Here is a 25,670-nt window from a genome sequence, read left to right on the forward strand (position 1 = left end):
GTGAGTGTGAGGGGTGAGGGCGGGCAGCCCCTCAGGGTCCGTCCCTGAGTGGGCATCGGTAGGAGATGAAAACAAACAGTCCCATCTGGTGACTTGGGGCCACCTGGTGTGATTGAGGTCACAGAATCAGCTAGGCTGGAAAAGACCTCCGAGATCATCGAGTCCAGCCTTTGACCCAACACCACCTTGTCTACTAGACCATGGCACTGAGTGCCACAACCAGTCTCTCCTCAAACACCTCCAAGGATGGTGAATCCACCACCTCCCTGGGCAGCCCGTTCCAGTGTCTGACCACCCTCTCTGCAAAGAATTTCTTCCTAATATCTAACCTAAACGTCCTCTGGTGTAGCTTAAGACTGTGCCCTCTTGTCCTGTTGCTGGTTGCCTGGGAGAACAGACTGATCCCCACCTGGCTACAACCTCCTGTCAGGGAATTGCGGAGAGTGATGAGGTCTCCCCTGAGCCTCCTCTTTTCCAGGTTGAACAACCCCAGCTCCCTCAGCCGCTCCTCACATGACTTGTGTCCCTTCACCAGCCTCTTTGCCCTTCCTTGGACACGCTCCAGCACCTCAGTATCCTTCCTAAACTGAGCGGCCCAGAACCGGACACAGCGCCCGAGGTGCGGCCTAACCGGTGCCGAGTGCAGGGGGAAGAATCACTTCCCCGGTCCTGCCGGCCACCCTGCTCCTGACACGAGGTGACTTGGTGCGACCTGGGGACCGGGTCTGGGGGCCGCTTCGGCGCCGCGGACCCGCCGCCATGGCAACGGGCCGGGCCGGGCCGGGCCGGGCAGGCGGTGGGTGGGGCGGGGCGGGGCGGGCGGCGCGCGCTGACGGCTTCCGGCGTGCGCGCGCGCGCGGGGGGCCCGGCGGAGGTCGGGGCGGTGCCGCTGCCGGTGTCGCTGTCGCGGGCGGTGTCGCGATCGGTGCCGGTGCGGAGCCCCCGCGGTGGGTGTCGCGGCGATGGACACGCTGGGCAGGAAGGTGGTGGTGTGCGACAACGGCACCGGGGTGAGTGTCTCTCTCCCCGGCGGCGCCCGGGACCCGCCCTGCCGCCGGGGCGGAGGGGGAAGGGGAAAAAGCCGGGAGACTCCCCCCTCCCCGCTCCCGGAGCCGGCCCGGCTTCCTGCCGGCACCGCCCGCGGGCCGCACCCGCCCGGCCGTGCTGCCGCTGCCGCCACCGGGCCCGGCCGCCATCCCGGGCCCGGGAATGAATGGGCGGGGGGAGCTCCGGGCCCGGCGCCCGCTGATCCCGTGATCCCAGTCCAGCGGGGACCACCGGGCGGGATGCGGGGCCGGGGCTGTCCTGCCCGCCCCCGGAGCCTCGGCCTCTCGCCGTGTTACCGTCGGTATCTGATTTTTCTACGTGACCCGAGCGAGGCTCTGTAGCGACGCGAGTTTAGCCAAAAATACCGATTTTTAAAATTTCTGAATGAGCGCATTATACGTGGGGCAACCAGGATGTGTCCTCTGTGCGCAGGATTATTAGTTCAGGGAAATGTTTTGGTGGGGTTGTTGGTTTTCTGTGGTGGTTTTTTTTTGTTTGGTTGGTTTTTTGGTTTTTTTTTTTTAAGCATCCTTTCATTAGTACCTTTCTGATCCACGGTGTAACCTCAAAATTGGCATTTTTTAAAATACCTTTCTGGTCCACAACGTACCCTCAAAATTGGCATTTTTTTTTTTTTTAATTTCCCCGTCCTTTTCACCTTTTCTTGCTTCCTCGAGCGTGCAGGCACCCACTGGAAATCCATCCTTTTGTCAGGCTGCGAGGCACCTTGACAGGAAGTGAAAAAGATACCATTTTAGAGCAAAAAAAAAAGAAATAAGATGCTATTTCCCCATGGTAAATTTTTTTTTTAGCAATCTAGGGTTTCCCCTAGTAAAACAATATCATTTTTATTATGGAGAGTTAACATAACTGGTGGTACATTGAGATCTTTTGAATGGCGCAAAAATGAAGTTTTATTTTATATAGACACTTGGAATAAAAAAGAATTTTCTTTTCTTTTATAAGCCTAGGAAGAGAACAGCTGAGACAAAGGATGCTGCTGGTAGACATTCAGCATCCTGAATTAGAGGGTTCTCCAATTAGCATCTGAAATGATTAGAATGGTTCAGGAGGAAGAACTAGAACATCATATTTGACAGGTCTGGGGTTTGACAGTTTTAATGTCTCTTCATTTTTCCTCCTATAGCAAAAATTATCATTATTAAGGCCGGGGTCTAGAACATTTGGCACTTTTTACAGTATCTTTTAGGAAAAGGAAAGGAAAAAATATAACATTTAGCACTTTTTTCTTACAAAGGGATATGGAAGCTGTTTTGCTTTTTTTTGTTGCTGTTGTTTGTGATTTTTCAGTAATAATATCATTATTATTTAATATCCCTGTTGTCAGGCCCAAAAGAGGAAAAAAAAAATAAGAGCTTCATCCTTCTCTATGGTCCTTTATATGGCAATAATCACTGAGTTGTGAAATGTTTGGTGTATTGATAGTGACAGCAGTGTTGTGCCTTGGCTGGTCTCAGGTGTGGGACATGGATAAAAGCTTTTGTCCTTATCAAATTTCCCAAGCCGTGTGTGCAACACAGATTTCTTTACGACATAACGTATCTTTTAGTTCCAGGGACATCTTGGATTGATGCATTTTTTCCCCTCTGTGAGTTGTACCAGCAGGATATAAAAAACCTCCCAGCAGTGGAAGGTGCCTTTGTGGTGCGAGAGGAGGGGCCTGTGTCACTCCAGCTTGTGTGGCTTTGGGTCATGTTTGGCCTCTGAGCAGAGCAACGTGTGTCTGGAAGTACCCTGGCCACAGAGCAACTTGGGTGGGAGGGCAGAATGTCAAGAAACAATGGTTAAATCAGTAAAACTCAAAATATTTAGACTGAATTGGGGTAATTGAACTAGTATTGAGATAACGAAGAAGAAAATTCTGTTCAGTAAATTTTTGAGGCTCAACTGCATTTGAAGATTATCAAGTAGCTCTATATTGTCAAACCAGTGTTTTGATGATAATATTTTTCCTGTATGACAAGAGATGTTCTATGTCAGAGTGATTTCTGATATGTCATACTTAAAACCGTGATTGAAATTAGATCTCCTACCAGGCATCAGAAATGTTAGATAAAAAAATGGAGAATGTCCTTGGAAAAATCAAGTGCAGGTTTTAACTTCGGGCTTGTCTTTGAAATCTACTGTTCTTGCTAGGCTGCACAAGGGCTTTGAATGTGTCAGGCTGCAGCCAGTCTTTGAGGAAGAGGTGACTAGAAGGAAGTTCTTGCAACATGTAGTGTAGGAGGGAGAGAGGCAATGGCACCTCAAAGGTCTAAACCATTAAAGGTGGATGTTCTTATTGTTACAGGACAAATGGTAAGTTACTTAGTGGCCTGTAAAATTGCTGTAACTGTGTTTAGGGCTTTTGTTTGGGAGTTGCATCAATGGAAAGAATCAAGCACAGAGATCTGATAAGAATATTAGCATTCATTTTAAAACTTGTCACGTGACCTATTCGTGAGCTTCCTCATTCTTTTAGTTTGAAAGAATACTTATACATGCGAGTTCTTGGTGTTTGATGACTCAGTAGGAAGTGAAAGAGTCAGTATAAACCACAGTGAAATGGAGAAGAAACTATATATGGTAAAAGTTCTTACATACATGGCCTTGCACACAGGCAGGCTAGGTAGCTGTTCTTAAAACATTCTAAATGTGTGCAAAAATAAATGGTGGTGAAGTCCCTACAGAAATGGGTAAATTCATTGAGTGCTCATGGTGTAGTTCAAAACATGAGCGTTGTGCTGATAATTGTTGTGAGAGGTGGGCACAGTAAGACATGGAAGAGAAACAAGTACACTGTACTTAAACTGGAGAGTTTCAAATTGAGAGTGGCAGGAACAGTGAGCGTTTCGTGCTGGGCACTAGAAAAGAGAAGCTGATTCTGTTCCAGGTTACTGCAGCTCATAACGTTTACTTGAAGATTTTGGAGGATTTCCAGTAATGGACAGGAGGGAGAAGTGTCTTATGTTTCTTGTACCCCTTCAAAATATGAAGAACTGTCCAGCATCTATTATTATACAGAGCTGTGTTTTTTAGGTGCATTTACCTATTGGTAGTTTTACTGAGTCTGGTTCTTCAGCCATTGTTGGGTCATCACAAACATACTGAACCACCTGAATATTCAGGATTATGTCAGGGAGAATATTACAGCAGGGACGCTCCCATTGATGGGGAAGCTGATGTACAAGGCTCACTTGCTGTCATGTTCACCAAATTTTTATGTAGATTGGAGAGGGAAGTTTCAAATTTGAAGAGGAGTTAAAATTCTGTCTGTATATGGCTAAATCTATAGAACTTTGTAAAATGTAATTTTTAAGGTGGTCTGTTCTGGTCTGAGAGAGGTGGGGAACAGACTGGGAGTGTCCAAGCTTAATCTCACTCACTGCAGTTCACATAGATTAAATCTGGTTTTGCTTGTGTTTTAGGCTGGTTGGAGAAATGACAATCTGTTTTTAAAATCTAGGGTTTGTTCACTGCCAACGTAGTTAATTTCCTGGGAAGGTATGTCAAGGTTTTAATGCAGAAGGGGTCTGGAAGTTACTATTGAGATCAAATAGTAAGAATAGTGGTTTTGTAGGTCAGCAGTTTCTAGGTCAATGTAGTTGTATGTGATTTTGAGAGGTATTTTTAAGGTTGGCTGAGAGGCACTTGCTGATTTTCGTGCAGTAGTCAGTGCATATCTCATATCTCAGTGGTTGCTTTATGAACCTTGGGGTTCCAGCAGGGTTTAAAAGTGTGGGTAGTGGAGCTTCTTGAGGGGTGTTCCAGGAGCTTGAGTTGTAAAGATTTATTTAGATATTATTTGTCCTGTTACTTCTGTTGACCAGTGTGGTGGGTGATGACTGGTAGGGAAGTTGCTTCATGCTGGGGGAGGGGGGCAGAAAAGGAGGAAAAGCTGTAGACAAATATATGGGTGCAAAGGTGTGTGGGGGGGTACTGCTTATGGTTGTACTTGGAATAATTCAGGAAGCCCTAAGCTGGAGGATGGGATTGTATCAGATGTTTCATAGAACTTCCTTCTAGCTTGACCAGGCCCTGCACAGTGAAATTTATAACAAGCATACCTCCATACTTAGAAGCAACAAAAATTGTGTGATTGCCCTTTATGCAGCAATTTGCTAAGCCTGAAAGGGAGCTTTTTTTCCTTTAAATTTGGACACCATTATTTGGGCTCAGCTCAGTCTTTGAAAATTTCTCATATGTTTCCTGGAGTTTCAAACTGCTGGTAAAGTCTTCTGGTGTATTCAGGTAGTGTGATCCAGAAATGCTTGAGGCTGCTCTTTGCTTTCTGATAGCAGCACTGCATTCTTGAATACACAGATAAGATCTATATAACTCCTAGGTACTTCTGGCTTTAACACAAGCAAAAGAATTGATAAGTACTTGCCTTTTTGGATTTAAGTAGAATGAGTGAAACGCGTTGTGTACACAGTGTCATTCTTCAGGTATTCCAGACAGCTCTGCCTTTGGAGACAGCAAGCACTGAATGAGTGAAAGAAATCAGGGTCACAAAAGAGCAAAAAAAAAAAAAAATCCTTTCTCCCTCTATTACCCCATATTTAATTAAAATATCTCTGACTCTTTCTGTAACTGGCTTGATAAATTTCTTTCTAAAACAGGTGTTCTTTTTTACTGCAGTAAGGTGAATAATTACAAGCAACAGCACGTGACTTTTCATGTTCCCGTTAGTGTAATGACAAAATTCCTCTCACTGCAATTAGCTGTACTCTTTGCTGGGATAATTGTTCCAGTGGCAGCCTTCAGACCTCGCTCCAGAAAACTTGGGGAATGCTTTTGAAAATGCTGGCAGATGACTTTTAATACAACCTGAAGTGGCTAATTAAGTTTTGGGACAGGGTCCCAAGGAGGCTGTGAATTGCCTCTCCTTGGAGGCTTCCAGCACCCAACTGGTCAAAGCCCTGAGCAACCTGCTCTGAGGTCAGGGGTGACTGGTTTTGAGCCCAAGGCTGGACCAGACAGCTCCCGAGGTTCCCTCCAGCCTGAGTGATCCCGTGGTACTGGGTTACCACTGCTGCACCTCAGTGGTTGAGTAACTCTGCAGGTGAAAATGTTTTTGTTCTGGCATGTTAATACAGTGCAAGATGCAAAGTGTGCATATGACACACACATGTAGGATAGCTGAAGAACATATCTTGCTGTTCCCTGTGAACTAAAATTGTAACTTCTTGCTGACACATTTAAAGTTCACGATTAACAACTGAGCTTCCTCTAGTGACTGTATTTTTTTTTTTTAATGTTCAATAAGTTATTGTTGTTTTCTTAGTGTATATACTATCTTGGGACCTGGTGATATAAAGCTTCTTTTTGTATATATTTGGGTAACAAACACTTTCAGAGCATCCTGTTTGGTGTGAACTGCCATCATCTGAGGTTTTGGTTGTGCTGTTGGTTTTAGAAGTGCTTGCTGGAAACTTTATCCTTAAAAGAAACCCTGAAAGTTATGGAACTTTGAGAAATCCACCTGAATTGCATAGACTTATCTGCTAGTTCACAGCTCAGCACTTTTTATAAGAGCATAAAACTTGACTTCACAAGGGTTTTTTTTTTTTTTTCTGGTGTGTAATTCATTATGCTACTGTGTGCTTTAATTGGAGAGGTGATTTAATTAGGTCTCATTGGGTACTCATTATAAGGTGATCTATTATAAAATTATGGATTTCAGGTTGCTGGAGGACTTTTTTATGGAGTGGCCAAATCCAAATTCAGACGCCAGACTCTTGTACACCTCACAATGTACTTAGTTGTTTTAATACCATTTCTTAAAAATCTGACAGTCTTGATTCAGAAAACATTCTGGAAAATATTGTAATATTTTAATGCATCATTTGAAATGTGTAAAATTGATTTGAAAATATAAATCCAGTTGGTTTCCAGTGGGACACATGCTCTTAAATTTGGACTTCTAATTTTTTACCCCAAACCAGGTTTCTATTGGTTAACAAAAGTAATGCATATTCTAATAAAATAATTTCTTCCTTTTCAGTTTGTGAAATGTGGCTATGCAGGCTCAAATTTTCCAGAGCACATTTTTCCAGCTTTGGTTGGAAGACCCATTATAAGATCAACTGCTAAAGTAGGAAACATTGAAATCAAGGTAAATTTTTTTGATTATTATTTCTTTCTGACAGATGAAGATACACAGGGCAGCTTTTGACTTATGTTATGTTTGGAAATGCTTTCTCCTTAACTCCCCTTTATGCTGTTTCAGTATTTCTTGATTCATTTCTGTATTGGATTTTAGCCTGTCACAAACTATATAAGGTTATCAAGAGGGTAATCTAAAGCACTGGAGGCCTTCAAGTAGTACACCTGAGGAGGCAGCAGGTAGGGCTCAAGTGGTTCTGGGCAAAAAGGGGCTTCAAATGCCAATATGTGAATGATGTCAAGATTAGAAGGTAGAATTTGGACAGAAGTGACTGACTGTCCCCAAGCTGTACTGTGAGATCCTGAGATAGTGTTGAAGAACTGCTGGAGCTTCCAGGTCTTTCTATACAGTTTGCTTTCTACTCACAGTTGATCACCTGTGATCTTGTATGAGATGTTTAACCTTGGCTGTGTTTGCATTTCATTGTTTCTATTGTTTTTGTTTTCCTTTTGCTGTTGATGGACTTGGGTACTGCATAGCAGTTAGAGAGGCTCTGTCCAGGCTGCTTTGTCTTGGGACATTATTCCAAGACATGAGGGGAGAACCATTGTTTGAGAATCTTTTTCTGAAGTCCAGGGAGCTGTCATTTCTCACTTGTTTTATAATTACAGAGTAATGCTTTGAGTGTTACTAGTTGCTTCTGCGATACAGGCTTCAGTAAATGTCTCAGCCCTGCTGTGGTCACATCCTTCTTGCTTCTAGCCACACAATTCTCACTTTGTGCTGGTCATGCTGCTTGTGCAGGCATGTGGTGAGCCACTTTAGTGAGCTGATCCAGCTGAAAAAGAGGGGATTTCTTTGTCAGGTAAAGTTTTGAATGTCTTACTACACAGTTGTGCAAGCTCCAGTTGGAGAGTGAGGGAGAAGCAGGAGGCAATGCAGAATTGTAGAAGTCCTCACTTAGGCCAGTGAAGGTCAAGTAGGACCACATATACACAGGCTTTCAATTTTACTTTCCATATTGCTTCTGAACAGCAGCTTAGGAAAAGAAAAAGTTGGCCTAGTCTTGTTCTTTATTTTCAGAACCTTGTGGTCGACAAGGAGAACTTGAGTGATCTGACTTCTGCTACTGCCTGTAAAACAGTTGTAGTATCAGCAGATGGCCACACAAGGAAGTCAAGAGGTTGAAAGACATCAAACCTTCCCAAAATACATTCATAGGGGTTTTTTTTGTGTGTTGCTAATATTGCAATACTGCTTTACCTTGTGTCAGCTAGGACAATTTGGTTGAGAGGATGGAGATCTTTCCCTTTCACAGTAGAGAGAATTTTTTTGTAAGGAGAGGGAAAACATCTTCCTTTCTCTTGCAAGACTTGGGGACGGGAGTTTCTTTGGGTATCTCCTTGAACTTGATGTGAGGAGCCTCCTTAAAGGAGATCCTGGTAAAGTTTTATGAAAGTTATGCAGTGATTTATGAGTCTGAAGTCCAAAAAAGATTTTCTTGCGTGAAATCTCACTGTTGAAGTTGTGTTTTCTTTTGAGCTGGTCTGATACAGCCTGTCCTGCCAGTTTTGATATCCTCTGATTACCTGATAACTTGGTTTAATATTGTTACAGATAACAGTGTTAAATTGAAAAGATAGGAGGTAGAGGTGGGTAATTACTATGAAATCAGTGCAAAAGAACCAGTAAACTATAATTTCACATGCATTGCTGGTCTTCTGCTTGAGCATGGATCACATGGGCGCATTGTACAGAGTATAAACCGTGTCTAGAATCTTCCTACAAGTTTTGTAGCATCTGCCTATAACAAGTTGTCACCTTTCTTAAGGAAGCAGTATATCAAGAGAAGAAATCCCTGCCACAGATACTTTGGGTATCCCAGTAGGATTATACAGTAGGAAGACTTGTAAAGCGTGAGTGCTGGTTTTCTTTGTGAGATTCTTGCAGATTTCCTAAAAGAAATATATTTTAGCAGATGAGTTTTATGCCAGACTTTAATTCTAGGCATTCACTGTGAGTTCTTACAGGATAAGTTTGAAACTGAGTAAAGGAAGCTGGCAAGAGTTTAACTTTTCAAAACTATTCAGGAAAGCTGTCATTCCTGAGAAATTCGGAAACTCTGTGAAAAGAGCCTGGAAGCTGATCAAAACAGTGGTTTTCATCCATTGAGTTACCAGTTTCAAGTTGCTTTGCCCATATTTTCTGTATGGATTTTCCTTTTGGCTAGAAGCAAGGATATAGCTTTTTCTCCTACTCAGAGTCCTCAGTTCAGGACATAAATACAGGAGTTCAGTTATTAGTGGGATTATTTTGCTTAAAATTGCAACCTTAAAACTCTAAACCCAGAAGGATAGATGCTGCTTTTAGCTTTTACTGACTTGCTAGTCTTTGCAGCGGGTTTAGGGGTACTAGTAAGTCACTACTGATTATTAGTTTTCAGTTTTTGGATATTTTAAATGAAATTTTTAAAACAAAACATAAATTTAGGATTTGTCAGAGCTAATTATGGTCAAGTGCCTTGTGCAGAGTCTTGTCTGCTTCAGATAAACACCTTGCCCAGGGTAAAACTCCATTGTTACAGAATATTTATACACAGAATCCTATTTATGAGAGATAGGCAGATATACTGATCCTGTTTGCAACCTAGGATGCATAAACATGACATGCCACTGACATGTAGCAGTAGCTTCCTTTAAAGAGACAATTTAATCTGATACCCTGAGAATGTTAGTTTGGCCCTAACTAAACTAACTCGGATCGTTTCCTGCTGTACCTGCATCTCTTTTCAGCCTAATTCTACTGTGTACTTAAAGTAATTTGAGAATTTCATTTAGGCCTTTTCTGACTTTCTTGCTTCTACCTTTTCTTCACCTTTCTTGACCTGTTGAAGTAGAATAACAAAAAGATGGTAAGTGAGGTGCCCCTGTGCTTTTTGTTTACCATTTTTGCTTGATGAGACCTAGTAGCTGTTATGTTATTTTTTTAATGCTATTCATTGTTTTGTCTTGTCTTACATTTTACATTTGAATACATACTTATTTTGGACATTGTTCATCGCTTTGGTTTACTGGCAAAACTAATTCATGAGAATATTTTATGTATTGCTTCTAAGTGCTACATAACCTGTAGTTTTGCAAGATGCAAGGATAACACTGAAAGATCAACATGAACTCAGCATCTTTAACAGTAGAAAGTGCTCTGTTGAACATTAAAACTCGAGAGTTTGAAGAAATGTTCAGATTTCAGTTAGACAAACTATTCCTGAGTAACCAAGTGGTGGAAATATTGGATGTCACGATACTGATTCCTCTCCGCAAACTCAGTTGTGTCGTCCTTCTTCCTCTTCACCTGCCAAGTGTGCCTGTTTGTTAGTGTGCTAGCACTAATGTTCTCAAGAGAGAACAATTGTTCTGCCCTTTATCTTGGTTTTAAAAGGACGTGAAAGTTTCGTGCAACTTTCACATTGCACCTTTGAATAGCAGCTTTTCCTGGGCTGTGTCCTGTCCGGCAGCAGAGAGCCTCAGAGAACAATGCACAAAAAGGCTTCCAAGTCTTCTAACTGGTGGAGTTTCTGTCATCCTAAATTCTCATGAGTAGTGTGGCTGCGTGGTGGAATTCTAATAGTACGGTTTCAACAGAGTACCTTTGGTTTAAAACACTGGAGTCCTGACTTTTGTGTTCTGTACAGTCGAGAGCTGAAGCGTGATCTACTGGGCAAGGAAAACAAACAAAACACCTTGTCAGTGAGAGGGGGTGGAAGAAGAATGGTTTAACATAAACTATTTTCAATGAACTTCCTTTTACATAGTCAACAGTAACTAGGTTACTGTTAAGGGCATTGTAAACCAGGCACCGGATTTTTTCGCTGTGCATCTTTTTTTCCCTGGCATTGAGTAGTAGGTTGAGTAATCCTCACTTCCAAGTTTGCTGTGCCACAGCAACTGCAAACTGCAGTGGCATATTTTTGGATGAAGCAGCTGGCTTTTTTTTTTTTTTTTTTTTTGGCAATTAATATTAGTATAGACACAGGGCTGTTGGTATCTAGAATTATGTTCTTATAGGCTAAGTACAGGTGAGTCAGTCCAGGCTTCTTTATCCCAGACAACTGTGGGATATAATAGGGAGCGAAGATAAGATGTTATTGTACATGCTTCCTCTGGGAAATACGTGGGAAAGGAGAAGATGTGATGCTACTAATTTGAATTTGCAGTGTTTGCATAACTAACTTTAATAAACAGATTGCTTAATCAGTGTGAAATGACTATACAAACTGCATTAGTTGGTTGTGTTTGTGCAAGAATGCATTACTTGGGTTTTTGGCTTGAAACTTCTGGCAAGGAACAGACGAGGTTATATTTTATATTTAGATGTGTCTCTTCACACCCTACTGACACAGGCAATATGTAAACCATTGTTTCTTTTAATGTCTAGTGTGGAACTTACAATCTCTTATTTGCTTTTGCTACTGTTCGGTATGCTTATTCACCACTCATTATTCCTTTTTTGGTATTGTGCACAGAAATTTGCAACATGCATGGAAAAATACTCTGCCAATCCCACCTACTACCCTTATGTGCTGTTTTGCATCTCAGCTCTTAGAAATTAGTATTTGATAAAATAATTTTGGAGGTGTCAGTGGAGAAACATCTGTACTTACAGAGGTGCTCGTAGTCTCTAACAGGGTTTATTGGTTTGTTTAAGGTTAATTGAAATTGAATTAATTGAATTAATAATGTTCATTTTGGAAAAGGTTTGGGATGGGTAACAGCCAAATTTTAAATACTACATGAAATATATTCTACTTCTCTCCTAAATACCTGAAAATGGTTCAAAAATGTGGGCATTGCTTAAGAACACAGCTGGACACAGGCTGAAGCAGTTCACTGTCATTCTTGAGGAGTTTGGTGTTCAGAAAACTTTGCAAGCACTGACATGTCTCTGTATTAAAATTTTCGCAGGATCTCATGGTTGGTGATGAAGCCAGTGAATTACGGTCAATGCTGGAAGTGAATTATCCAATGGAGAACGGCATAGTTCGAAACTGGGATGATATGAAGCACCTTTGGGATTACACGTTTGGACCAGAGAAACTTAATATTGACACAAAAAATTGTAAAATTCTACTCACAGAACCTCCCATGAATCCAACTAAAAACAGGGAGAAGATTGTGGAGGTATGTCTGTCTAGTAGAAGCTGATACAGACTGTCCTTGAAATATTGCTAAGAGGTTTCTTGTTCCGTCAACACACAGTGACTGTCTGAGGCAAAGCAGTTCTGTTTTCTAACCAAAACTCATCCTCAGCCATAGTCATGAATGCTCCTGAGCTTAAACTGAAACAAGCTGATCTCATTCAAAAGCTGTAGCAGGCTCCTTGTCTCAAGCCATACCAGCATTAGAACACAGAATTGGGAATACATGTCTGTCTGCATATATCCAAGATCTGTTGATTATGAGCTATTGGATGAATGTTAATTACTTTAAATGACTTGGACTTCTGTAAGCCAGTAATGCTGCAGAGGAGATTGGAGCTGGATGATGCTCACCAGATGGAGTGATGTTGTTGGAGGTGGTCGAGACAAAGGTGTGATGACAACCAATGCACTAATCATTAATTAGTGCTAGGGATTATCAATGAGAGCCTTCTAAGAAGGAAGGCCTGGTTCTTGGATCCTCGATCTCAGAGGGCTGCCCTGGGTGATCTAAGCTTGTGTTCATGTAGGTTGTCAGATATTGTTTAGCTCCAGTACTATGTGACAAAGATATAGTTTTGAAGAGCAATAATGTTTGAAGAGAACAAAAAGTTTAGTTTCCCATTTTGTTTGGGTTTTTTTTTTCCTCTCAAGCATCATAGGTATTTTCAATTAATATAAGTGTTCAGTGTAACTAAAATGTAATTAAAAAAAAGTGCTGTTAGAATACCTGATAGGATGGGAAAAATGGATTCCAAGTCTGTAACCATATCCATTTGTCAGAGCTTTGAATATGAAAGCTTATATATATATTTTTCCCCCAAATTTTTGCTTATTCTAATAAGAATTTATATTTATTGTTACCTGCTGACCTTTCCCTTAAAATCCTTTTGTTGTCACAAGTACAGTAGTGCTTTTTTTCTTTTCCCCTTGCAACATGGCAGTGAATGTATCTATGCTAATCCTTTCTTTCAGGGACTTGGGAGCAAATGAATTCTAGCAAAGGTAAAACTTAAGTGAAAAAAGTCAAACCGTGCAATCTAAATTCAGCATTTTTTAGCAATTGTGGACATTAGGGAACTATTACACAACTGTTATGTAGTGCAACACTAGTAACACCACGTCCTGCACATCAGTCAGCTGTGGTGTGATAGGCATAGCAGATTATTCTGGTTGGCCTCCATGTAGCAGGAATGGCTGTATTTCCTGCCCAGGCTTCTTTGCTTTTCAGCTGTCTACAATGGTGTTCTTGTTTCTGTTTTCCTGCTGAACACAAAAGGCTGGATTTTAGTTATTCTGGTATCAAGCAATTTTATACCATAAATTGAAAACAGTATGGCCTCTGAGCTCTGATAAAATATTTGCATTGCTCCTTTTGCTTTTTTTATACCACTCCAGAGATTGTAGATACGTAATCATGATCTAGAGGATTAGTGAGAGCTAGAATTCATTTCTGTAAATTTAAATTTGAGTTACACAGAAGCTCATTGTTTCTATTAATATTTTTAATGGAACACAATGTTATGAGGACTTGCAATATTTATTTTAACCACAGTGTATTTATACTCCTTCCGTTTTTGACATGGCCTCCTTCTTTCCAGGGAGGGTAGCCCAGTGTGAAGCAGAGGACTGAATGAAGATATTTCCTAAAGCCTGCAGTAAATATAATAATGTCTGTGCAATTTGGGATACAGTGCAGTAGCATTCTGAAAGGAAAGCTTAGTCATCTGGACCATATCAAGAGGATAGATAATTACATATGCTGTCCCTCATTCTATTTTTAGTAATTCTCATTCCTTACCTCATTTCTTCATCAAACTCAGCCTCAGAGTAAGGCAGCAGGTGTTCACGTGACAGCTATATTGTAAAATATGTATTTAAAAAGTGCCTTTTCTTTCAGAGCATGTTCTGGACACTGGTTGCTCTTCAGCTTAACTAAGTGTTTGCTGTTTGTCTCTCTCTGCTGCATTCTCATTCTGTAACACCCTCAGAAGCAGCCAGACTGTAATGGCATATCAAGTAGCTGTAGAGATACTCGAGCACAGTCACTTCTAATCCCAAACTAGAATTCATTACCATTCTTCCCAGTTTTTAATTCTTCCTTTCTAGTTAGGACATCACTTTGTAGGTAATCCAAAATCTGCTCTCAAGGGAAGAAGAATCTTTTCATAGAACACCCTGCTCAGTATTTGCATCTTAAGATTTGTTAACATATATATCCCATGTCAAGGCATTTTTCATGTCAAATATGTCTTGAAGGAAAGAATAACAATCCCCAAAAGGCCTTGCATATAGGTTATAAACAGGTTTGGTACAACATGTGAAGGCAGTAACTAATGCCATTTGAGTATTCATTTTGTTGTATGAAGTTGATAATTTAGGTTTTCGTTATGTTATTTTTTCATTTAATAAGCACGTTGTTTGAAAGTCTCATCTACTTGGAATAGTGTCGGGTTTAGACAATGACTACTCATATGGAATCTCTTTGAGTTGCTGCCCTTTCAACTGTTCCCTTTCTGTTCCTTTTCACATTATTCTAACAGAGGAGGTTCCTTAAATAGCTCAGAATTCTAAAATTGTCAGGCATCAGCTTTTTTCTTCAACAATATTTGGATATCTTTTACTTGAGCTGTGGGAGTACTTAGGATTTAATCAGTTTCTAATCCTAGAAGTTGCAGAAGGGCTCAGGAGGCTGCAGAGTAGCAAAAGCAAAACTTCAGTATGTGTTGAAATAATCAGAGTTCATCCGTTTTTCCTGGTAAAGCATTTTGAGGGGAAAATTGCTGTACAGTATGATTTGTTTACTTGGCCTTTTTTGTGTTTATAAAGAAGACAAGATCCTATAAACCCTACATCCTTTAATCTTGGCCTGTTTCTTCACTGAAACTAGTTTAGTGGTTAGGGGAACCTCGTGTGCAAGACAAGCAGTTACTTCTCATATTTCAGTATGAGTTCTGCAAACCTGCAGTTTTCTGTCTGTAGTGGAGTTTGCACTGATTTTAGAAGTTTGTCATTGGTTGTGCTTTAAAGAAGTGAAAAAGGTGGCCCAGGTGCAGAGAGAAACCTGTGACACTGGACTTGTTCTGGTCCCGGATGCACAGGAGTCTGGTTTTACTTGACAGACTCTGCAGTTGTACAAAGTCTATGAGGCTTGATATGCAGAATAATAAACCCCTGAACTTCGTTTTAGAGGATACACCTTTAACAAACATTTCATTCCCAAGTCACACTTCAGTAATGAGGTGCTTGTCTGGTCTGCAAGTACTGCCTCCCACTCATTAAGCACTCTGGAAAAGGGCTTAGTAAAGCTGCAGAAGTTGGTGTGTGGATTTTCTTGTGAGTATTCGCTTCTTGTAAGGGTTTTCTTGTGAGCATTCTGCTAAACAGATGTGGAATATTTCATCTGGCTTATCTGGTGTGAACAGGTGAAGTATAGAACTGAATGTACTACTGTGTTTTTGATTAGAAAAAATATAAAATGCTAGAAATACAGTTTTCAAACACCTATGAAATTTCTTTTAGTATTTGGCCTGCTTTTGGGAGCTAATTTTTGCCTTCATCTTACAGGTTATGTTTGAGACGTACCAGTTTTCTGGGGTATATGTAGCCATCCAGGCTGTTCTTACTCTGTATGCTCAAGGTAGGCAAAAATAACCTAAAATCTCTTTAGTTTATTAATGTGTTGCTGAGCCAAGCTACTAATATGGCATCACTGGGTCTTGGGCTTAATTCAACGCTGTTCTCTGAGCAAGCTCAGCTCTAACTGACAGGCTTGCTTTTTGTTTTGGGGAAATATTGATAGGTATCACTGTCAGTGTTATTTTCCTGGATTACAAGCATATGGGGACATGCTTGTAAATGCAAAATCCTGGCTTATCAAAACTGTTACTGTTTCAAGGTGTGATTGTTTTGCCTTTGGCACCAAGTCATAATGGCTGACTTTTGATTTTCTGATCATGAGTGAATTTCAAGATGATGATCACGTGACTTTTGCAATATTTTCAGGGGGGGAAATAAGTAGAAAGTTGAGTCTTTTGCTGTAGATAAAGTAGGTTAAAAGATCCTCAGCCTGAGCAGAAAATTAGGGATTGACTAAATCCAGTGGAAATTCTACCACTGGCTGCAGTCCATCTAGGATTTTAAGGAGTGACTCAAGCACATCAGTTCTAATACAATGACTCCTTACATCTGTTTATTAGTGGCTTGGTGTATTTAGCTGTCACATAGCAGGACATAAATATCCTTGTCCATTAACACATCATTGCAGTTTCTGTGTCCAAGAGGCAAAGTGATGGGGTACTGGAAAGGTAGTTCTGTTATGCAAGTCATTAAAACTAGTTAAACCAAAACCACTTTTGCACACCTGAATATTAATTTTATTTGCTGCAATCTGTGCTATTATGTTTTTTTCCCCTTACTTTTTCTTTGGTCTACTTCTTTTAAGTATTTAATTGACTAACATCTACAGTTTTAAAATCTGCTGTAATTGTTCATGTACCCTACTGTGTAGTGCTCAATTATTTTGTGAATAACAAAATGGTGTCACAACTTAGAGCAGTCTGCAGTGTTTCTACATACCATCATCTAAAACAAAGTTGAAGACCTTCTAAAGTGTAACAGTCAAGGGGCCCATAATTAAAACATTTGCTTTTGAAAATTAAAAAAGCCCTTTAAAACATCTTACTTCTTTATTTTATATTAAAGGTTAAAGTAGTGGCTAAAGTTACATAGAGATGTGCCTCGTTTCAGTGCATTTTTAAAGCCTTCCTTTAAAATATGTTTTCTTGCTTTAGGCAGCTTGTGAAAAACTATAAAACTATTTTCTGGTCAACTTTCACCATTGATTTGTGCCTCTAAAGTAAAGAAATGTATGTTTCTACACGTTTATGATATCTCAGTTTTTTACACCTTAGAAGTTAATGGTTTTATGGTAAACTTTTTTCACGAGAGTTGATTTTTTTTTTGGTCCGTGACAGTGGATCTGATTCAGCCTAATGCTGCTTCTGTGTGGAAAAAATTAGGTGTACGCTGTGCAGTCCAAATATTCTCCACCTTATGAAAGCATTGGTTTGGTTTTTTGAATACCAGTCAAAATCAACAAGTCCTAAGTGTTGTAAAAGGTAAAATCGTGGCCTGAATATCTCTAAGTTTCTTCATATTTGAAAATTAATATAAGGTTGCACATATACAGCTGAATCTGTGGAGGAATTTGTGCCCCAACAAGCATTTAATGAGCATAGATACTCTCTTTAATTAGAGTGCAATTTAAGATGTCAAAACACCAGGTAAAATTGCAAACGGTAGAGTTCTAAGCATCTAGGTAAAAGTAGAGGTAATACTTTTAAAAAAAAATATATGAAAGCATTTGTTACTGTGAACACATTAACTTTAAAATCCAGTGATGACTGAGGGAACTGAGGCTGTGTTAAGATTACAATGAAAAAATCTTAAACTCGCTACTGTTCTGCTCTATTTATGAAAGTACTAACAGAAGTTGCACCTTTTTTTTTTTTTTTTCCTCCCCATTCTATTAGGTTTGTTGACTGGTGTTGTTGTGGACTCTGGAGATGGTGTAACCCACATTTGCCCAGTTTATGAAGGTTTCTCTCTCCCTCATCTCACGAGACGGTTAGATATTGCTGGGAGGGATATCACTAGGTACCTCATTAAGGTAAGCTGGGAAGAGTTCTTAAAGGTTGAGGCTGGTATCTGTGGTACTTTGGTTCAAGTTAAAATCCCTTGATAGCAATAAACCACTATACAGTTTCCCTTTATTATTCATATATTAATTTAGATAAAGAACTCCTTTGTCTCTGTATTCCTTCAGTCTATTCTTATGTTTCCTCATGTAAATCACACGTGATGATATTGATGTTATTCAGAGACATCACATTTTCTTAGTGGCAGTCTTGTAGGAAGGGAATTTATTCCATATTTGGCAAGGAAAACCTCAAAAGTTGGCTTTCTCAACACATAAAATGAAAGCTAAACTGTATTCTCGCAGTTCTACTTGTCTGTTTTCAGAAAGACTTTCTTACAGTGTGGAAAATAGTGTAGTGATTCTTCCCTGATTATTAAATAAGACAGCATGTTTGAAAGACAATTTGTTTGTTTGGGTGCTTTAAGTATAAGCAGCATTCTGGATTGACAAATTTGATGGTTAAACTGGAACACTGGAGTGTTCTGAAGTGAAGTGCTAAATATAAGAATTATTTTGGTTATCTTTAATTTGTCTTTGTGATGGCTACACTGAAAGTTGTAATGATGAAGAAAATTTCCCACTTGGAGTCACGCTGCTGCTGTTCCGCTTTTCTGGTCATAACGGATATACCAGGATGGATTTGTCTCAACACTAAACTTGCAGTTAAAAAAGGGAGATGAGCTTTTAAAGATACATGCTTAAGTGTACACCTCTACTGAGAGATCTGGACTAACCTGCTGTGTTCCCTCCAGCTCCTCCTGCTGCGAGGTTACGCTTTCAACCATTCTGCTGATTTTGAGACGGTTCGCATGATCAAGGAAAAGCTCTGTTATGTGGGATACAACATTGAACAGGAGCAGAAACTGGCACTAGAGACCACAGTATTAGTTGAATCCTACACGGTAAGTGTCTTAGAGACAGTTTTTCTTGTCCTAAACTTCCTAGGTTTAAATTCATTTATCTTTGATTCCTTCACAATTTTTCTTGGCAGTAGCTCGTTTCCCAGCCATAGGAGTCTGTAAGAATCAGATTACTTGGTTCTGGGAAAAGCTTCTAAAAGCTTTTTTTCTTTTCAGATTTTCCGTAAGACTTTGCACTCGTTTTTGCCATTGTAGATCTTTGAAATTTGACTATTGCAGTGTGGGAACTTGTAGAGAAAGTGGACTTACTCCAGCATATCAAATTCTTTCAGCTTCATCCATATAACAGTGGGACATATGAGACTGATATCTGCTGTCAGGAGTGGTAAACTTGCTCCTAGTGGAAACTTCCTGTGATCACACATGGGAGAAAATAATTTGCAGAAAAGCATTACTCTTGCTGTAAGATCATCTTTTAAATTGATAATAGGAGTTGGTATTGTAAGGAAATGTTTGGTATGGATGTGTCTGGTCCCTGATGTCTCAGAGTGAGTTGCAGTGATTAAAGAATTTGTGTATTCTTTCAGTAGTACTGAAGGACTTCTTGCAGTGCTGACAAGTATCAACAATTTCCTGTTTTAAAACATTAGGGAGCAATGTAGGTCATTTCCTCTTGGTTTTTTTTTAGTATTCAAGTGGCTAAAAGTAGCCTTCTCAATGGTGTTTTTGCTTCACTAGCTCCCGGATGGCAGGATTATCAAAGTTGGTGGAGAACGGTTCGAGGCACCAGAGGCCCTTTTCCAGCCTCACTTAATAAATGTAGAAGGGGTTGGTGTGGCTGAGTTGCTGTTTAACACCATCCAGGCCGCTGACATTGATACCAGGTAAGAGCACAAATCCTCTGTCAGGATGCAGGGGTGATGTGAGAACTGCTTTCAAAGTAACATCTTTTGCTTTAGACACTAATGTGTGTTGCTAGGGGAGGGCATATGCTGGGAGAGGGGCTCAGGCTGTGGTCTTGGAGCTCAGCAGGTTGTCTGGAAACTATTTTGGTGTGAATGAGCAGATAAAATCTTGAAAGCACAGGTTTTTTTTTTTTACTGCTGCTTTGTGGTAAAGCATGAGCAAGTCTGTCTTTGTGTAGTCACCATTTTTTAGGTTTGTATTTGCTCCCCTGTCCGTACAGGTATCTACCCCTCATAACAGGTAAACTATACAACACTAGAAGGACTGTTTTTCTTTGGGTCAGGTCTGAATTCTACAAGCACATTGTGCTGTCTGGAGGGTCCACCATGTACCCCGGGCTCCCTTCGCGGCTGGAGCGGGAACTGAAACAGCTCTACCTGGAACGAGTTCTGAAAGGAGACGTGGAAAAGCTCTCGGTGGGTATCGAGTGGCTGCTTCATTTGGGGGGACACGGAGTCTTATCCTGAATCCCCACTAGAGGGAACCAAGTAGTCAAAAATGAAAGGCTGCGGGTGGCCCTCCGTGTGACTTGCAAAATCGCTGCCTCTCTGTTCTTCACACCCCTGCGTTTCCTTTGCAATAGTCACCTTTTAGTCCGTGCTAAAAGCAAGTAATTCCTTAAGTCTTGGATTAGTTCGAATGTGAAATGGGCTAGGACACAACTTGTAATGTAGGCTAAACAAAGCTAAGGAAAGTCTTTTGTGCCTTAAAGTCATCGTTGGGCAAAAATATATTTTTTTTAATCTGTGAAAGTTTTGATTCATACTACAAATGAAATACTCAAAAGTGAGAGGCCGGAGTTCAAGTGGAATAAGTTTTCCGATTTCATTGGTTACTGTGATAAGGAGGCAACAGCCACACACACATTACAGAAGTAGCACTGTGTTATAATGCTGTCTGCTTTTCAAGGAGGAGATATTTACAGAGAAAACTCCTTTGAGTGGAGTTTCCAATGTTGAACTAAATTGAACTTCCCTGATTCTTAATACAGTGTCCTCTAAATATCTTTTGGGGCAATATGGAATGACTCAGTTGTACAGAATGTTTTACAACTGAGATAATATTGCACACAAATGACTGTACTCAAAGCTCTTGAAGTTAGAGCTTTAGCATTGAAGAATTTAAGGGAATATTAATTTGTTAAGCTGGTTGTGTAAATTTAAAATCTGTTTCGGCTATCCTTCTAAAACTGGGTATAATTGTAAAATATTTTGTGATTTGATGATCTGGTAACTTCTGATAATTTTAGCCATTGAAGCTTATGAAGTATTTCAGTGTTTACTGTGTTCATGAAATGCACAAAATTGGGTCTTTAATTTTATATTCTGACTCCTGAACTTTTTGTGGATATACCGAAAGTACAGTTTTGGAGGAGGTGTCAATGGCTGTCTCTGATTTCCAGTGCAAAGCAGTTATTTTACTTGGGTTGCACAAGCTGGAGGCTCACACGGAGCGCCCGGTGAGCTGACGTTTCAGTTCTTTGGCCGTGTTTTTCTCACTATAGTTTCCACTTCGTTGTTCTGGTGGAAAAGCCCCGTTTTATCTTTGAAGGGCTTTGACAGTAACAGTTTCTTTCCTTTCTCTTAGAAATTTAAGATCCGAATCGAGGATCCACCCCGTCGGAAGCACATGGTGTTCCTGGGGGGCGCGGTTCTAGCAGACATCATGAAAGACAAAGACAACTTCTGGATGACCCGACAAGAATACCAGGAAAAGGGAGTGCGTGTGCTGGAGAAGCTTGGTGTGACTGTTCGATAAATCCCAAAGCTTGTTCCCATCACATGTCTAAAGCTTTTTTTCTTTCATTGCCAATCTCTGAACTCACTCAGCTACATGCTATGGAAGGGCCTGTCTTGGCCTTTTGACCCAAACGTCAAGTTTTGTTCTGGTTTCTTGGGGTAGCTTTTGTTAAACGTTTCTTAATGTGGCTAAATTTGACTATTAAATTTGACCACTTCCCTGCAAACAAAACGGAGCAAGAGCAGCCTGTCTACTTCATTGTTCCTTCCCAGTAGGCAATTGGGTAATTCTGGTAGGCTTTTTCTTCTGGGTTTATTGCTGTAGTCCTGCTAGCTTTTGTCTCTAGTTCACAAGGAGTTGTGTGCCTTTTCTAGCATAAGAAAACCTTTAAACAAGAGGTTTTGGTATTGGATCATTGTGGTGATTATCTTTGCATCTTTATGCCTCTCTCTACATCAAGTTCATTTTTTTTTCTTTTCTTGCAAATTAGGAATTTTGATTAAACATTGCTAGAAACTAGTTGAAGTAGCTGGAATGGCTTTAACACACCGTTTCCATGTAATGTGGTTCCATATGCACTGCTGCCTAAACTGGCTTCTGAGGGGGTTTATCCTTAAAGGTGGTGGTGGTGGGGCTTTCAGACTGTATTTCTTTAAAGTGGGAATGTACAGTTGCCACAAATGGAGACAACACCTGATGTTCTGGCAAATGTACATTTGTGGCCTTAGGTGTCTTTTTTTTTCTGGAGAGAGGAGACAGGTTTGAGCATGTTGCTTTTTTTGTTAAGGGACAGCTGGGGGGGGTCAGCCTGACCAAAAATGCCTCTTTTTATAACTAAATTTTGGTACCACGTTGTCTCAGCATAGGGAGCAAGAATGTTAAATTAGCTATTCTGTAATTGTTGAGAAACTTAGATATGCTGAGACAGGAGCCTCTAAACTTATTGAAGTGATTTAATACTTTCAGAAACGCTTGTGAAAACTGTAACTATAGATATTAAAACCCCCAGAACTAAGTTTTAAAAAAGTCTGATGTTTTAAGTGCTTGTGTGTACATCAGAAGCACTTCCATTAAACTTTACAAGTATATTAACCTAGTGCCAAGTAGTTACTGCAAATGAATATTTCAATGACCAGTGTTTATTGCAGCAAGCAGATATTTATAAACAACCAGTGGCAGTAGGTTATAAAGAATGACTTATATTTCTTCCAGTTAAAAATAACATTGGAATATGAGATGTTGTTGGTTGGTAAATAGCCACAATTCATTCTATCCCGTCTTGATTTTTGATACTTAACATGGGATGGGGAAGGAAGTGAAAACCAGTGATGAAAATGCTGTTTTCGAGAAAGTACATTAAAGCTGAGCTGTTCTAAAAAATAGAAGTTGTCACTAGTAATTATCAGCCACCTTCTCTGAGTATAGTTGCCTGTATTTTTTTTTCCTACTAGCAGACTGGTAACTATCTTTGCAATAAAATCTGCCTTACAGTAAGCATAGCAAAAACTGCCAGTTAGACTTAGTTCTACTTTACTTTCCATGGAAATAATACATTACTTCTTGCTGGTTTTCGAAGCCTACCATAACATTTAAGCATAAGGAAGTTAAGACCTGCTTTTGACTTCCAAAGCTTGGAATGTACAAGAGATGCTTTCATATACTTGCCATTTGTCTACATCTTTGCATTAATAATTGACCCCAGGAACACAGAAATATTAAACTCCCTTGGATTCTTAAAATCTGCTTTCTTTCTAAATCAAGCAGACAGCTTCCTTTGGCTGAGCGAGCCAAAGGGGCAGAAACCATGTCTGCATTTCTTTAATAACAAGACAGTCACTATAGTATTGCTAGTAATGACCATTTAATTATAGGTGGGTGGGGTTTTTTGCAGCTATATTTACTCTTAACTTGAACAATATGAATTTACAGGCATGCCGGTCGTGCCTCAGTGCATGCACTTAAGCAGTTACTAGATTTTTGGGGACATGAATGTAAGGGGTACTCTGAATTCCTGTAGTCTTCTAAACATTTAATACACAAGACTTAAAAAATGCTGTGGGCTTGCTTTAGAGCTATGATTTCTCAAGTGACTGTCTCTGGGCTTTTCAGACAGTGTTGGGAATCATGGAAATAAACCAAAGAATGACTTAAAAAACTTTTTTTGAATGACAATCTGTCATGTGGTTTTTCAGATCTAGACCTTGACCCTGCAACCCCTTTTCTAAACCATCTTCTCCCCTGTCCATTGGACTTGGTTAGGTATGTGCATGTTTGAGTTAAAGTTTTGGAATTTGGCCCTTTCACTAGAGAACTTCACAGCACCATGAGTAATAAATGTCAGTTGATTGTGCAGAATCTTGGGTTTCCATGGAAACCATGTATATATTAAAAAAAAAAAAAAAAAGAGGCAACTAGCATTTTAAATTAACTGTTATCGTGGATTCAGAGGAACACATATGTAATCCAAGTACTGAATGGGGTGTTCCAGTTGTGCTCAGTGTGGTTCTCCACGTGTGTGTTTGCACACACAAGAGTGTGTGTGTGTGTGTTCTCTCAGCTGACAGCTTCAATATTGCTATGAAAGCAATCTGGTTTTAAAATATTCTTTTTTTTTGAAGACCAAATAACTTGAATTGTATTTGCAAAATGCTTCAGCTCCTATAAAATTAGAATAGAAGATGCCGCATCAGTTGTAAGTTTTTTGGGAACATCCTATTTTTAATGTTAAGCTGCTTCAAACCCTCCCCTCCCCCAGTGTTCTAGGATGTTAACCGATGTAACACAAATGGCTTTTTATACAGTTCTGAATAATGTTAACACACAACACTGGTTGAGACCGTGAATGGAAATAAACATCTATTTAAATTGACAGGTCTTTTCAATACAAAAATAAAATCAGATTTTTTTCAAAGTAGATTATGTTTGCTTTGTTTCCTTTGGGAAATCACAGTTCTGTCAGTTTTTCTCTAACTTAACTTCCATCACAAAACTACCAGGAGCAGCTTTTGCTGAGGAAATCTGACTTGACAACACATTCTCTACTGATTGCTGTCATACTCTATTCTCTAGCCAATACCCCACTCCTTCCATCCCAGTTTCTTTAAAAAGAAAATAAAATCCTTATCCTTGGACAGGAATCTTTTTCTAGTTCAACTTCAGTACTGCAAAATGGGAAGACCCCTTAGGTTGTACTGGCCTCAGCATCCTTGGCTAAGCTCAGAAGCCACATAATGATGCCCTGTTTAGAAAAAGTCTCTTTGGCATTGTGACTTTGTGTGCTGCTTCACTTGCATCCCTTATTTTAACTGATAGAAAAAACGGTGTGTGGGGTTAACCAGTTGCATTCAGAAGGATACACTGGTTTGAAGCAGCTCTTGCAGCTGAAATCTTGTAATTCTGGACTGGTTGTGTGGGTTAGTGACTGGTCCCCCAGTCACGATGCATTTGTCTGGCCTTTGAAAGGAGCTCAATCAGCCTCTTCCCTCCCCCCCAGCTCACTGTGTGTGCTGTGCTGGAGGTGTGTTCCCCAGGCATCGTGTCCTTGGTAGGATAATGCCTTTGGATTTCTTAGAAGGACCCAATATGTATACTTTGGCTCTGGATACATCTCTCTCAGTGGCTTGGTCAAACACTTGTCATCTTAGGGATAGATACAAGGTAGACGGGATTTTTAATAGGAAGAAAAAAAAAAAAAGGTTTCCCAAAACCCAAGTCTCTGTTCCATCACTTTGCATTCTTGGGAAACAAATAAATACATCTGCCCTACCTCTGCACAGTACTAATTCATATTCCCTGCTCCTCCCCTTTAGCTTGTTTTTCCTGGCATGGCCTTTGTGTGGAAAGGACTAAATACAACTCAGTTGACATTTGCCAGTCAACTCTTTCAATAGTGAATTCCTCCCTGCAGGCACTTCAGCTATTTTCCACAAACTAGTGTCATTAGCTTTTTCAGTGCAGTGAAAAATCAAAGTTTGCCTTTTTTTTGTTGTTGTTGGGGTCTTTTTTGGTTGGTTGTGGGTTTTTTTTAATTTTTGTTGTTTTTAGTTTTTTTTA

The 25,670-nt window shown here is 40.1% G+C and overlaps 1 protein-coding gene across 3 annotated transcripts; it reads left to right on the plus strand.

Annotated features, from left to right (window-relative positions):
* Nucleotides 1-605: 605 nt before the first annotated feature.
* ACTR2 (actin related protein 2) lies at nucleotides 606-24,531 on the plus strand. Of its 3 annotated transcripts, none has more exons than XM_032681545.1 (10): nucleotides 606-705; nucleotides 7,055-7,165; nucleotides 10,053-10,067; nucleotides 12,118-12,333; nucleotides 15,918-15,990; nucleotides 17,885-18,021; nucleotides 18,804-18,953; nucleotides 19,650-19,795; nucleotides 20,161-20,293; nucleotides 21,465-24,054. In XM_032681545.1, exons 3-10 carry the CDS (start codon nucleotides 10,065-10,067, stop codon nucleotides 21,633-21,635), a joined length of 1,029 nt encoding a protein of 342 aa, XP_032537436.1. In that variant the 5' UTR covers nucleotides 606-705; nucleotides 7,055-7,165; nucleotides 10,053-10,064; the 3' UTR covers nucleotides 21,636-24,054. The 3 variants fall into 3 exon arrangements, with proteins under 3 accessions (XP_032537436.1, XP_032537434.1, XP_032537435.1); XM_032681543.1 differs by lacking the exon at nucleotides 606-705 and adding an exon at nucleotides 848-1,010 and having other exon boundaries at nucleotides 21,465-24,531; XM_032681544.1 differs by lacking the exons at nucleotides 606-705; nucleotides 10,053-10,067 and adding an exon at nucleotides 848-1,010.
* The last annotated feature ends 1,139 nt before the right edge of the window (nucleotides 24,532-25,670 follow it).

Source organism: Chiroxiphia lanceolata, chromosome 3 (genome assembly GCF_009829145.1).
Source record: "Chiroxiphia lanceolata isolate bChiLan1 chromosome 3, bChiLan1.pri, whole genome shotgun sequence".
Classification (NCBI taxonomy): Eukaryota; Metazoa; Chordata; class Aves; order Passeriformes; family Pipridae; genus Chiroxiphia; species Chiroxiphia lanceolata.

Coding starts and splice junctions, on each gene's coding strand:
- ACTR2 (XM_032681543.1), top strand. CDS start 963: ATGGACACGCTGGGCAGGAAGGTGGTGGTGTGCGACAACGGCACCGGG. Junction 18,022..18,803: donor TCACTAGGTACCTCATTAAG/GTAAGCTGGGAA, acceptor TGTTCCCTCCAG/CTCCTCCTGCTGCGAGGTTA. Junction 20,294..21,464: donor GAGACGTGGAAAAGCTCTCG/GTGGGTATCGAG, acceptor CCTTTCTCTTAG/AAATTTAAGATCCGAATCGA.